This window comes from Vicia villosa, linkage group LG3 (genome assembly GCF_029867415.1).
Source record: "Vicia villosa cultivar HV-30 ecotype Madison, WI linkage group LG3, Vvil1.0, whole genome shotgun sequence".
NCBI lineage: Eukaryota > Viridiplantae > Streptophyta > Magnoliopsida > Fabales > Fabaceae > Vicia > Vicia villosa.
In genome coordinates this window covers 48,775,212-48,788,272 of record NC_081182.1, presented here as the reverse complement: position 1 = coordinate 48,788,272, position 13,061 = coordinate 48,775,212, and the positions used below count along the sequence as shown (strand labels likewise).

General features: G+C 33.0%; 3 protein-coding genes across 3 annotated transcripts; 1 reads left to right on the top strand and 2 right to left on the bottom strand.

Moving 5' to 3' along the window:
* Positions 1-664: 664 nt before the first annotated feature.
* On the bottom strand, positions 665-4,512 carry LOC131658008 (zinc finger BED domain-containing protein RICESLEEPER 2-like). Its single transcript, XM_058927347.1, has 4 exons — positions 4,353-4,512; positions 1,960-3,580; positions 815-1,355; positions 665-715 (listed from the first exon to the last, which is right to left on the bottom strand). The coding sequence occupies exons 1-4, from the start codon at positions 4,510-4,512 to the stop codon at positions 665-667; spliced, it is 2,373 nt and encodes a 790-aa protein (XP_058783330.1).
* A 3,313-nt stretch (positions 4,513-7,825) lies between these two features.
* Positions 7,826-10,160, bottom strand: LOC131655663 (serine carboxypeptidase-like 42). The gene is made up of 9 exons (XM_058925497.1): positions 9,890-10,160; positions 9,715-9,822; positions 9,528-9,620; positions 9,260-9,441; positions 8,880-9,158; positions 8,659-8,792; positions 8,480-8,572; positions 8,284-8,401; positions 7,826-8,169 (listed from the first exon to the last, which is right to left on the bottom strand). The coding sequence occupies exons 1-9, from the start codon at positions 10,146-10,148 to the stop codon at positions 7,954-7,956; spliced, it is 1,482 nt and encodes a 493-aa protein (XP_058781480.1). The 5' UTR covers positions 10,149-10,160; the 3' UTR covers positions 7,826-7,953.
* Positions 10,161-11,362: 1,202 nt separating this feature from the next.
* LOC131658007 (uncharacterized) lies at positions 11,363-12,268 on the top strand. The gene is made up of 2 exons (XM_058927346.1): positions 11,363-11,657; positions 11,757-12,268. The coding sequence occupies exons 1-2, from the start codon at positions 11,363-11,365 to the stop codon at positions 12,266-12,268; spliced, it is 807 nt and encodes a 268-aa protein (XP_058783329.1).
* The last annotated feature ends 793 nt before the right edge of the window (positions 12,269-13,061 follow it).

Sequence of the window (13,061 nt, the reverse complement as noted above, 5' to 3'; positions counted from 1 at the left end):
GCGGTGGTGTGGTTGGCTACGTGTTGGTGTATTTGAAATAGAGGAAATGTCATCATTTTCAAGAATGAATCGTTTAGCTTTTTCGAGTGTATGTCGAAAATTATATTCAATTCTTGGGATTGGATTCAATCTTATTATAAGGTAGCGGATTGTTCTAATTTTCGTGTTTGGAATATTCTCCCTCTCACCTTTCTTGAGTAGGGTTGTTATCGGTCCGGACCGGTATCGGGTAAAACCAGTCCAGACCGAAACAGTGTTGGGCCAAAAAATCAATCAGCTACTCATCCAATCATTTCGGGTAAACCGAAACCGGTTCAGAGACTCGGTTCGGTTCCCAGGCCCAACAAAATATCCATTTTTTTAAACAATTTTTTAAAAAATTTTTAGAGGTAATAAATGTAATATAATGCAGAATTTTGATTATATTAAAAGTTGTACAATTCATGAGTTTGTACAATTCAAAAGATCCATGTTAGAATTCCTAAGAATTTAGTGAATGTTACAAAACGATCCAAAGATGCAAAATACATTTGTCCAATCATACACTCATACTGATGCCTCAGAACATACTCATCATTAGCATTGAATTTTCAACATTATAAAGCAACAAAACAACAAAAAAACGAAACAACATCTCTAAGAAGCGAAGCCACACCCAGATTTTCTATTGCTGACCAAAATCATATGTAAGAGGGTCATCTTGAGGTTCCTCAAACTACAATGACAATGAAACATTAATGTTAGAATCAATGTAACAATGAATTCAGAGGATAAAATACAGAAACATAGGATTCAGAAGTAAACAGATACTTACAATACTTGAAGTGCATCCCTTTTTAATCTCGTACCTCTCCTTGGCCCAATCACCCCCACAAAGCACCATTTCTACGGTCTTAGTTTTCATTGAAGCTCGTTTTGGATCAATAATCCTTTTACCAGCACTAAAAGTTGCTTCTGAAGCAACTGTTGTAACTGGAACAGTTAGTATATCTTTTGCTAATCTACTAAGAACAGGATACTTGGCCTCATTTGCCACCCACCAAGTTAAAACATCAAAATTGGTGTTTGGGGGAACCTTCAATGGAGACTCCTCAAGATACAAGTCAAGATCTGATTTTGTATTAGAACTACCAACCACAGTTTCTAAAAACCTCTCAAAACTTCTCTTTCCTAATCCAGAACTACTTCCTACTTCAAGAGTTTCAGAAATAGGGGCATCATTAACTCCAAAGGTATCTTGATATAATTGGAATAGAGTGTGTAAGTTGGTTGCCAACTCTTGTTCATAGGAAGCTGCTTGAGTAGCATTTTGATACAAGAAGGGATATACCCATTTGATGAAGATCATTTTATACCTATTTGAACAATACGAGTTGTCAACCACCTTAATCAATTCCAAAGTATTTTTAGCCTTAGAATAAGTATTCATCATTGGACTCAGACATACACTACTAATGTCACACAAAGAGGTAACATAATTGGCTCAAACAAGGGCAGTTAAATCACAACTGACAAAGGCAACATCAGTACGCAAATAGGCTACAAAAACTTAAATATGAGAACACTCAGATTGCATTATAGACTAAATAGACAGCTTCCAATAGCCTCAGGGTCAGAATGCATCATAGGCTAAATAGACAACAATTTATCAAAAGTCGGACAGGCCACAGAGTCAGAGTGCATAACACGTTACCAAAAAAGCTTACCAAAAAGCCATAAAGCTTACCAAAAAGCCTCAGAGTCAGAATGCATCATAGGCTAAATAGATTCACTGAGGCAACAAAATAGTGACAACATAAACCATTAACTGTGCAACAAAAAGCCTCAGGGTCATAATGCATCATAGGCTAAATAGACATCAATCATCACAAGGCCACTTCAAGTAATCACAAGGCAACCTCAAATATAATCAAAAGGCAACATCAAGTATAATCAATGGCAATATAAAAATGAACATACCTTGGATCAAGAATTGCACCAATAGAAATCAATGTATTAGACTCTGCCCAATACTTGTCATACTTCAACTTCATCTCATTAGCAAGGGCCTGTAATTGAGGATTGTTTGAGATTTCAGAGGGGTTATCAAGTAAAACCTTCACCCTGAAAAGCTCAGCCAAAAACAAATTAGCAGTAGGGTAAGATGTACCACTAATAATTCCTGTCACATCGGCAAAGACTTCCACAAACTTGCAAATATCATGAACATCTTCCCAATCATTTGCATCAGGCAAAAAATTAAGAAATGCTCCATTTTCTTCAGCATATCTAGGCCATACTTCTCTGTAATGGTAAGCTGTGGACAACATCAACCAAGTTGAGTTCCATCTGGTCTTAGTATCCAATACTTGCAACCTGCCCTCAAGTTGCAACTCATCAACAATTTTCTTGAATTCTTTGCACCTTGTTTCAGAATTCAACAAATATTTGACACCATTCCTAACTTTATCCACAATCACCTTTATCATATCAAGCCCATCCTGAACCAACAAATTTAAGATGTGTGCACAACATCTAACATGAAACAATTTTCCATCCAGTGGAAGATTTCTCCTACCAAAAAAATCTCTCTTCAATCTAGAAATACAATTATCATTGGCACTAGCATTGTCAACTGAAAAAGAAACAACTTTATCTCTTATACCCCAATCATCCATCATCTTAATCAATTCCCTACATAAAACTTCACCAGAATGTGGTGGAGGAACATTCTTAAAAGATAAAACTCTTTTATGAAGTTGCCATTTTGAATCAATGAAATGGCCAGTCACAGTCGTATAACCAATTATTTGTTCACCAGACCACCACAGGTCAGTTGTAAGACTGATCCTGTTAATCTGTGACATTGACCTTTTCATTTTAACTCTCTCAGCTTCATAAAATGTTTCACAATCCAACTTAACCTGATGTCTACTAATATTTTTGTACCAAGGATAAATCTCTTTAAGGAATTCATTAAAAATCACACCTTCCATAACATAAAAAGGAAATTCATGCCCTAGAATCATATGAGCTGCAACCTCTCTAACCCTAGCATGGTTATATGTCCAGGTTTCCAAACTAGGAGTACTATCAGAACCTACACTTAACCTAGACTGTGCCACCTCCTTGTGAGTATTACCTCTCATCCTCAGCTTCCTTTGGATGCAATTTTCTAAGTGTTTTTTACCATTAGAAGTGCTTTTCCATTTAGTGTCATAAGTATAAAGCTTACCACACCATTTGCATTTCCACTTCTTGGCACCATCTGGAATCTCAACAAGAACCATCTCAGTATGAACAGCAGACTTTTTGGGACGAGGAGCTTTACCAAAAGCATTGATTTGGCTCTGAGAACTCTGAGTTGGGTCAACTGGAGGTGTTGGCTCAACAACAGTTGTTGTGTTTTGAGTGGTACTTGTATTTTGGGTAGTGGATGTAGTCTCAGTTGTAACATCATTTGGGATTGGTACTGGGTCTGGAATTCCCAAGTCAGTCATCTCACCAATCTCTAAATTGCCTCCATCCATTGTCTCCTCTGCCCCATCAAGCAACAAGCTGATATCTATCAGATCAGCCATGTTGGGAGTCTCAGAAGAATCTTGAAAAGACATCACACAAAAAAATTATATCAATCAAACAATAATAGAATGGTAATCAAGGTAAAATACAACCTCAAATCAGCAACACCGCCATTTATTTTTAAGCATCAAGGTAAACCTCAAATCAGCAACAAAACTTACAAGTTACAATGGATATCATGATTTTCAAAACCCTAGGCCGAAAAAATTAATCTCAACTTAGCTCAACAGAAAAGTAAACCTCAACTCAGCAAACAAACTCATAAAATGGATACACTTTATTCAACAACAATGTAACGATTAGGGCAAACTATGTAAACTGTGTTCAAAAAATAAGTAGTCATCTTTAATACCTCCAACATGCAAACTATGTACAATACAACATAAAACAATAAAAAGAATATAGAGTTTGGATACATTACACAAAAATTTCAGATGATCACAGTTTGCCCTAAAACGCACGGTTGACCTAAAACTGAACTTATGGTGAGACGTTGATTTCAGACGAAGTCCAAGGAGAGAGAGAGAGATATGGAGATTGCATAAGAGATGGCATGATGAGAGACGAGAGATACGAGGGAGGGACTGGGTGGGAGGGACTTAGGGTTGAGGACTTGAGGTGAAGTCTGAGTGTGAGAGACAAGAGAAGAGAGAGACGAAGGAAGATAACAAATGAAGAAATTATAAAATTTTGGTTTTTATATCAAACAATACCGGATCCTTATTGGATTAATGGATCCGGTTCTTTGAGTTGGATATGGATACATTTTTTATCCATTACTTAACTAATGCCCTTTTCGGCCGGGCCGGGCCATTTAACTGGCTCTGGTGGTCCGATTTTCGGACCGGTTCTGAGTATCATCCTCCCACTAACAGCCCTAGTCTTGAGAGGTAGAAGTTTTCCTCCTTGTATTCGGTTGGAGTATCCCCAATACTCCATTATCAATTCCATTGCTTATTAAAAAAAAAATTTGAACCTTTCAACTAATTTTGAACCTTTGATCCTTTGCAAGTAACCATAGATCCGCAATGGCTCTCGTCCTAGCAACAATATCCTAGCAATATTCTCAAAAGAAATAAGACTAAATTGATGATTCACTCAATGTTGAAATTGAAAGGAAATATTTATGTTGAAACGGAAGACATTTAGAAATAAATTACATATAATTTGCCTCAAAGAAGAAACCACTAGTACAAAAAGATTAATATAATTTTAAAATTTACACCCAATATACTAAAAAAGGGTGTAAATGAAAAATGTGGTGGCAATTTTGTAAATAAAGTGTCATTTTAAACATTATCAGGTGACAATATACACCTTATTTTTTAAAATCGGGTGTAATTAAAAATATTACTATAATCAAATCACAATTACTCCCGTTAAATTAAAAAACGGGTGTAAATTTATATAAACTAAAAAAATTTATTTAATTTTATAACTCAAAATATATAATGACATATTAATAAATAATTTAAACATTACAAATAAATTAATGAGTTTAAATTTCTTAGGGTTTAATGGTGGTGCACTGACAGTGTAAAAAAGTTTTACACTGTCATCCAATGAGAATATATCATTCTGCCATGTCATCTCAGTAATTTAAAAATAACAGTATGACTTGGTAGGATACATGGTCGTGATTGGTTGACAGTGTAAAACTTTTTTACACTGTCAGTGCATGATCCCTTTTCTCAATTTCTTAAGTGAATAGAATAATTTAAACATTATTAACAAATTAATAAATATTAACTGACTGAATAAAATAATTTAATTTTGTAGGATTGAACAAAACTCTTATCAAAATTGAATGTTTAATCTAATTTCATAGCAGTGAAATGCAATCAAGCTTTTCTAAACCCAATTTTCAACAAAACTCTTCTAAACATAAATTTTATATTACATCAGGTTTATTCTTCTCAAATCTTCCATTCTCCTTCTCAAACACTAAAACCCTAACCTTCTCCGAAACAAAGTCTTCCTTAATATTCCCTTAATCGAAATCCCAAATCTCCCCTTAAAAGGAAAACCCTGAAGCAAAAACTTCCCTTGAATTCTCAACGGCATGGCAAAGAAGGAGAAGTCGAAAGCCAATCAACAGGGTACGAACAAGCGAAAATCTCGAGGGTGCTTCCCCGCCATCACTCATGTAAAATTCCGAAGAAGAAAAGTTCCTCGCTTTCTGCTTCACAGCCAAGATGAACGGAGGTGCATCTGGTTTCAGTGCGTTAATCTTCTTCCCTTACTTCAATTTCCGATTTTCACTTCTCTTTTTCACTCTTAATTTTACAAATTTTTAGTTTGTTTTTCGATTTGCATTCAAATGCTTGTTTATGATTGTGTGTCGCAGCAAATGCTCCTGTTACAAGGGCTTTCATCATCGCTTCAGCGCTTTTCTCAATCTTCTTTGGGATCCAAGGTCGTTTCAACACTTTGGGCTTGTCTTATCAGGTGCCGATTTGAGTTTTTTCTATTTATTTTCATGTAATTAGGTTTAGGTTAATTGTATTGGGTTAATCTTATGTGAAATTTCAATTGGCATGGATTTGGTTAATCCAAATCACAAATCACAAATCACAAATCACTTCACACCTTTCACTTCAATCTTAACTTGAAAATTGAAACTAATTCCAGATTCGGAGGATCAAGCCGCAAAAATTTCTGCAGAAGAGCAAATGCAGATGACGAACATCCACACTTTGGAAAGCGACATCAATTCAGGTTAAATCTCAGATTCGCGTCGAATTGTCGTGCTTATTTCATGGATCCAAACACTGTTTATAGTCTATGGAGTGAAACAATCAAAGTTTGCTGAATATATTGTATGAACGATATAGTATTCGTAGATTTGATATCGCATACATCAAAATTCATCGCTATCATATGCAGCGGTTTAGTTTTCCTTCAAATTCGCACTGTATTTCAATATCTTTTTCATCTATCTAAACAATGTCTGTTATCCAAGATCTGAACAATCGAAATTGCTAGAGTATTGATAGATTTGGAATCTCATACATCTAAATTTCTTATTATCATATGCAGAGCTGTTCAGTTTAAGTTCAAATTCGCGTTGAGTTTTAACTTTTAACGTCATTTTTGTTGATCCAGTTTAACTTGTGATTTTGATAGTCCTCGTTCTGTGTTTCTTGAACGGGCATTTTCGTCATATTCTCGGAGGGGCACTATCAACGGCTCGGTATGGTTACTATTGATACATGTGGCTCTGGTAATAATTTCTTGTGTCTTGTTTTTTTGGATACAGAAAACAATTGCTTCTCCAAGACGTGGTATTTTGGCCATGGATGAATCCAATGCTACATGTGGAAAGCGGTTGGATTCAATTGGACTAGAGAACACCGAAGCTAACCGTCAAGCATGGCGTAAAATTATATATGAAGAAAGTGTTATGATTTAGTTAAAATATAATTTTTATGTGTATGATTTTATAATATTTGAAATATTATGACTGTACATGATTTTGTATACTTTTTGGTTAATATTAAAAATAATTTGACTTAGTTAAAATATGATTTTTATGTGTATGATTTTATAGTATTTACAATATTATGACTGAAAATAAAATATAACTAAGTGGTGTCTATGAAATAGGGTGTAAATAGATATAATTGTTCATTTATAAATGGCGTATTTACACCCGATTTTTACTTAAATAGGGGGTAATTAAGAACATATTTACACCCGATTTTTATTAGAATAGGGTGTAATTAAAACATAATTAAGCCCAATTACATCCGATTTTTATTAGAATAGGGTGTAATTAAAACATAATTAAGCCCAATTACACCTGATTTTTATTAAATAGGGTGTAATTAAAACGTAATTAAGCCCAATTACACCCGATTTTTATTAAAATAGGGTGTAATTAAAATGTAATTAAGCCCAATTACACCCGATTTTTATTAAAACAGGGTGTAATTAAAACGTAATTACGCTCAATTACACCCGATTTTTATTAAAACAGAGTGTAATTAAAAACGTAACTACGCCCAATTACACCCGATTTTTATTAAAACAGGGTGTAATTAAAAACGTAATTACGCCCAATTACACCTGATTTTTATTAAAACAGGGTGTAATTAAAAACGTAATTACGACCAATTACACCCGATTTTTGTTAAAAATAACGGGTGTAAATTCGTTAGACATTTCTCACCCTGTGGATATACACCCGATTTTTATTAAAAATAATGGGTGTAAATTTAATAAAAAACGGGTGTAATTTAACATTTTTGTACTAGTGAACAATAGTGAATCAATAGACTCAAAAAAATTCAAAACAAGAATAATAGAACCATTTATTTATTTTCTAACTTCTCTTAATAAACTGTTTTCCCCCATACAATCTACTAATAGTTATTTTCTTTTTCAGCATCTCTAATAAGAATCTACTAACTCCATATGTTGTATATAGCTAACAGCTCCATCATCACTAATTGAAGGTCGAGTAGTGTTTGGCAATCTCATGCCATGCAAAAAAGATTTGAATAGATCCAATGCCCTAGAAGGTTGTGCATATGGTACCATATGACCAGCTCCTCTTACAGTAGCAAAAGTTAACAGTTTTCCATACTCAGTTACCCAACCTCCAACCTACATATTATAAATGCATTTGAGTTAATAAATTTTTAAAACTATATTCAAATCATTTTTCAATATGCATAAAATAAAATGGTCAATTATTAATAAAAATATACATTTATTTACCTGTCCTTTGTGAAACCAAACTCTATATGGATCAGTAATCTTGAATTTTAGGTCATGAGCTAATTCACGAACGAGTGTTCGAGATCCGATTAATGGTATAACTGAATCTTGGTCTCCGCTGTCAAAAACATTTTAACATATATAAATAAATAACTCATTACAAAAATGGTTTCATATGTTAAAATTAATATATCACCTGAAAATCCATATTGGAATATGGTTTTGAATTATCCGTTTGAGAATTGGAAGCATATTGATATCAGGATCTGTATTACTATAATTTAAAAGACTACAATGAAGAAAAATTGAAGATTAGAAATTAAATCAGTAATAATAGTAATATCAAAGTAAGCATTATAAATTATTTGTACTTACTTACTACAATCGGACCAGGGATATGATAATTTGGTACGATTGGCATGAAGAGCCTTCTGAACCTCTGGAAGGTTAAGGTAAAACTTGGTTTCGGATTCAATACAGACATCTACGCCTAAACTTATATTATGTAACTGTATAAATAAAATAATTGAATTAATTAGAATATAAATTGATTATAAAAATTACAATAGTTAGCACCATAGTAAAAAAAAATGTACCATCTTTTTCAATCTCATTTCTTGTTCAGCTATGGCTGGATAACAAACATCAAGAATCACATCATATACGTTTATATACTTGCCCACGATTTTATTAGCATCGGTTAAGGCATTGTTGCATGACTCGGATAAATTTTGATGATCTCCATAATAATAATCATCAAAATCGCAATCATCCATGATTGCGACTCCAAGTTCATCTGAAATCATTCCGTGTGACCAGAAAAATTCATATGTTGTACGTCTATCTTTATTCCATTTCAAAAGTGGGTTTCCAATCTAACAAAGCCAGAGAAAATGTATGATTAGCTTAATTAAATAACCGATAGTCATTAATGTACACGATTAGTCTAAATGTGACACGAAAAATGAAATCTTACCGCGAGTCCTTTTATATTGAATTTGAAACCAGTGGGGTGATGAAGATTATAATCAAGAATAGCATTAGCTAACTGTGGTATGTAATGTCCTGCATAGCTTTCTCCGGTCAAAAACAACTTTCTTGATTTGTAAGAAGGGAATTTCTCGTACCATTTCAGCAAGAATAAAACCATATCATTTGCTGCCAAAAACAAAATTAAAAAACTATGTTCTTGTTAGTATAACATATAAAAAAATTCTTTTGCATAGATAATAACTATATACTACCTGTGGAGGCATCATCCTTGATATAATCAGAAGTTGTATTCGAGTATGACCAACCAACTCCAGCAGGAGACTCCACAAACAGAAGATTTGAAACTATAAAAAAAGTAGACACAAACACATATATCATGAATCAATTCACACTCAAATTATTCCCCAATATAAAAAAAACATATTCATTCATATATACCTTTATTCCAAGACTTTGAATTCCTACGTAAACCACGTCCATCACCCTTAGGATAAAACGGTCCTAATTCAGTAAAAGCACCTCCTCCAATGGAAGAACATCCAGGACCTGAAATAGATGTGTTTAAATAACTTTTCTAAGTAAATACATAACAATAATAATAATTGATTATTACCTCCATTGAGCCAAAGAGTGAGAGGCTTTTTGTGAGGATGATGATCAGCCTCAACAAAATAGTAGAAGAGACTCCTCCCATGCTTTACATCAATATCAACATAGCCAGCATATTGACTAAAGTTAACCTTGGGTTGCCCTGGTAACCTCTCTACCAAATCTTCAATAGGGTACCCTTCTACCCTAGAAGTAGTGCCCAACAAGCATACATAACCCAAAACAATCAACACACCAGCAAACCAACACTTTCCCATTCTCATAACTCAAATTCAAATTCTCTCACAAGAGACACACCCTCTAATCCATTTATTGAGAAATCATTTATATGATACTACCGCTGATTATAAACATTAAATATTAAAGTAAAAGTACATTTTACTTTCTTAGAAAATTTTAATGTTAAAAATAATTAATTATTCTTTTTTGTTCTTTTTCTTCTTTGATATTCAAAGGATTTTTAATATTAAAATTTTTTAAAAGCTAGAGGGATATCACTTGACAGTTTTAAAAATATTTAAACATATTTACAAAATGATACATTAAGTTTACTTTTAAAAAAATACATGTCATTTGTATCATTTTCAATGAATGTAGATGACAGTTGTTGTTGAAATATTTTATTAAATATTTAATTTTATATTTTATATTTTAATATTATTAGATGAACATATATTTTATTTAAATATGTTAATTATTTACTTATTAGGATATTACATTAAATATAATTTCATAGTAAAACATTTATTAAATTTTAAAAAAAATTGGATTCAGTGTATGAAATTTGTAAACATAGAGATTTGGATTAGTTTGTTTTGAAAAAAGAATTTTTTTGACTGGAAAAACTTTTGAGATATTGGAGTTTGATCTTGATTTGGAATTGAAATCCATTGTAGTAAAATAAATAAATATTTGTAAATAAAGATTCTATTTGTTTTATTTATAGAAATATATACAACTTATTCTTTCTTTATTTGGAAATAATTGATTCTATAATTTTCTTTCATTATATATTATATCATTTGGAAATAATTTATATATATATATATATATATATATATATATATATATATATATATATATATATATATATATATATATTAAAAATATTAATTTGTTATTTTATATAAATATCTACCATATAAGAAAATTCGAGATTTTGGAAAATATTTTTCTACCTTGGCCTCTTTATTGGCCACCTCTTCAAGATAAGGGCATTTTGTGTCCAAAATTTTTTTTTTTGCAACTAATGAATAATGATGTCATATACTTATATTCCAATTATATGGTTGCTGTTTTTTTGTCTTTGATCATTAGGTTGGAATGAGTTGATGATGTCACTTGGTCCAAATTAAATTTCTTTTTCTATTTTCTCTTCTTTGAGTGTCTACTTTAATTCAAATTTCAAATTTTTTCACAATCTTAACACACACACACACACACACACACGCACACTCTCTCTCTCTCTATTTGTGGAATGTGTCTTCCTCTTCTTCCTCTTCCTCAACCTTCCCCTATTCTTCTTCTTCTTCTTCCTCTTCCTCACCTTCATTCTGTAACAACATCATCACCATCCTCTTCTCCCTCTTTTGATATATTTGTATCACACCGAAACAAAAATGTAACTTCTGAAGATGGTTCAAAATCTAAAGATTTTGAAGATGAGGCAGAGTCAGAAGGAGACTCTGAAGACAAGTTAGAGTCAAAAGATGATTCTGATTTTAAAGGTGAATCTGATTCTGATCCCGATTCTGATGATGATCCAGAATCTGGTGGTTGACCCTCTAGTGTTGGAGGTTATTCTAAAGGAAATTTGGAAGGTGATTCTGAAGATGAATTAGAATCTTAAGGTGATTCTAAAGGTGAATCAGATTCTGAAGGCGACTCTGAAGGTGACACTGACAAAGATTGTGGAAGTGATCCAGATTCTGAAGGTGGTCCAAACTTTGATGGTCAAAATTTTGGAGGTGATCATGTTTCTGAAGGTAGTGTTTCTGGAGGAGGCCCAGAAGCTAACACTGTTCCAAGTTCTGTAGAATATTCAGAACAAGTTCAGAGACCACAAAGAATAAGACAAATACCTAGACGATTTGTAGAGTTTGACATGTTACGAGATACTAAAATAGACTCTGAAGGTGAATTCATCCAGTGTGCCATGTTAGTAGAATATGAACTTGTGAATACAGAAAAGCACTCAAGAAAGAAATCTGAAGAATTTAAGGCTATAGAAAGGAGTAAGAGTTGGGAGTTTACTAAGCTTCCAAAGGAGAAGAAAGTCATAAGCGTTAGAATGGTTTTCAAAATAAAGTTGAAGCTAGATAGATCAATTGGCAAACATAAAACAAGTTTAGTAGCTAGAGGTTTCTTCAAAAATGTGTTTTAGACTACTTTGAAGTGTATGCACATGTAGCTAGACATGAAATAGTCAGGTTGGTGATTGTTATAGCTGCTAATAGGAATTGTCCTATGATACATCTGGATGTTAAATCTTCATTTCTGAACGGTCATTTAAAAGAAGAAGTTTATGTGTCACAACCTCTAGAATTTGTGAAAAAGAATCAGGAAGGGCTGGTGTACAAGTTGCATAAAGGCTTGTATGGGTTGAAGCAAGCTCCTAGAGCTTGGAATTTGAAGACTGATTCATTTTTCAAGCTTCAAGGATTCAGAAAGTGTGAAATGGAATATGGAGTTTATGTTCAGCATACCTCTGAAAGCAATATGATTTTGACGTGTCTCTATGTTAATTACATATTGCTAATAGGGAGTTGTTATGATGAGATAGTTAAGTTCAAGAAGGTGCTGGTGAATGAGTTTGAGATGAGTGATATGAGAAATATGATATATTTTCTAGGGATGGTGATTTTGTACTCTGAGAAGGGTGTCATTTTGCATCAGCTGAAGTATGAACTTGAACTTTTGAAGAAATTTGAGCTAACAAATTGCAAGACTGCAATCACATCTGCTGAGACGAATCACAAGCTAGATTTTAATGTAAAGGTTTATGATGTTGATGCTACAACTTTTAAATATTTGGTTGGCTCACTTAGACGTCTCTATAATACCAGACATGACATTTGTTATGCAATTGGGATAATGAAGGCTATTATGCAGATGAGGGAAAAAGCTAGAAACATGGCTATATGGAACAGTGAGAACTTCAGAATGAAGGAGGGTTA

Coding starts and splice junctions, on each gene's coding strand:
- LOC131658008 (XM_058927347.1), bottom strand. CDS start 4,512: ATGGAATTGATAATGGAGTATTGGGGATACTCCAACCGAATACAAGGA. Junction 3,581..4,352: donor GCCCGGCCCGGCCGAAAAGG/GCATTAGTTAAG, acceptor TGTCTTTTCAAG/ATTCTTCTGAGACTCCCAAC. Junction 716..814: donor AGGGATGCACTTCAAGTATT/GTAAGTATCTGT, acceptor TTGTCATTGTAG/TTTGAGGAACCTCAAGATGA.
- LOC131655663 (XM_058925497.1), bottom strand. CDS start 10,148: ATGAGAATGGGAAAGTGTTGGTTTGCTGGTGTGTTGATTGTTTTGGGT. Junction 9,442..9,527: donor CAAGGATGATGCCTCCACAG/GTAGTATATAGT, acceptor TGTTTTTGGCAG/CAAATGATATGGTTTTATTC. Junction 8,793..8,879: donor AAATGAGATTGAAAAAGATG/GTACATTTTTTT, acceptor TTATTTATACAG/TTACATAATATAAGTTTAGG.
- LOC131658007 (XM_058927346.1), top strand. CDS start 11,363: ATGTGTCTTCCTCTTCTTCCTCTTCCTCAACCTTCCCCTATTCTTCTT. Junction 11,658..11,756: donor TGATGATGATCCAGAATCTG/GTGGTTGACCCT, acceptor AAGGTGAATCAG/ATTCTGAAGGCGACTCTGAA.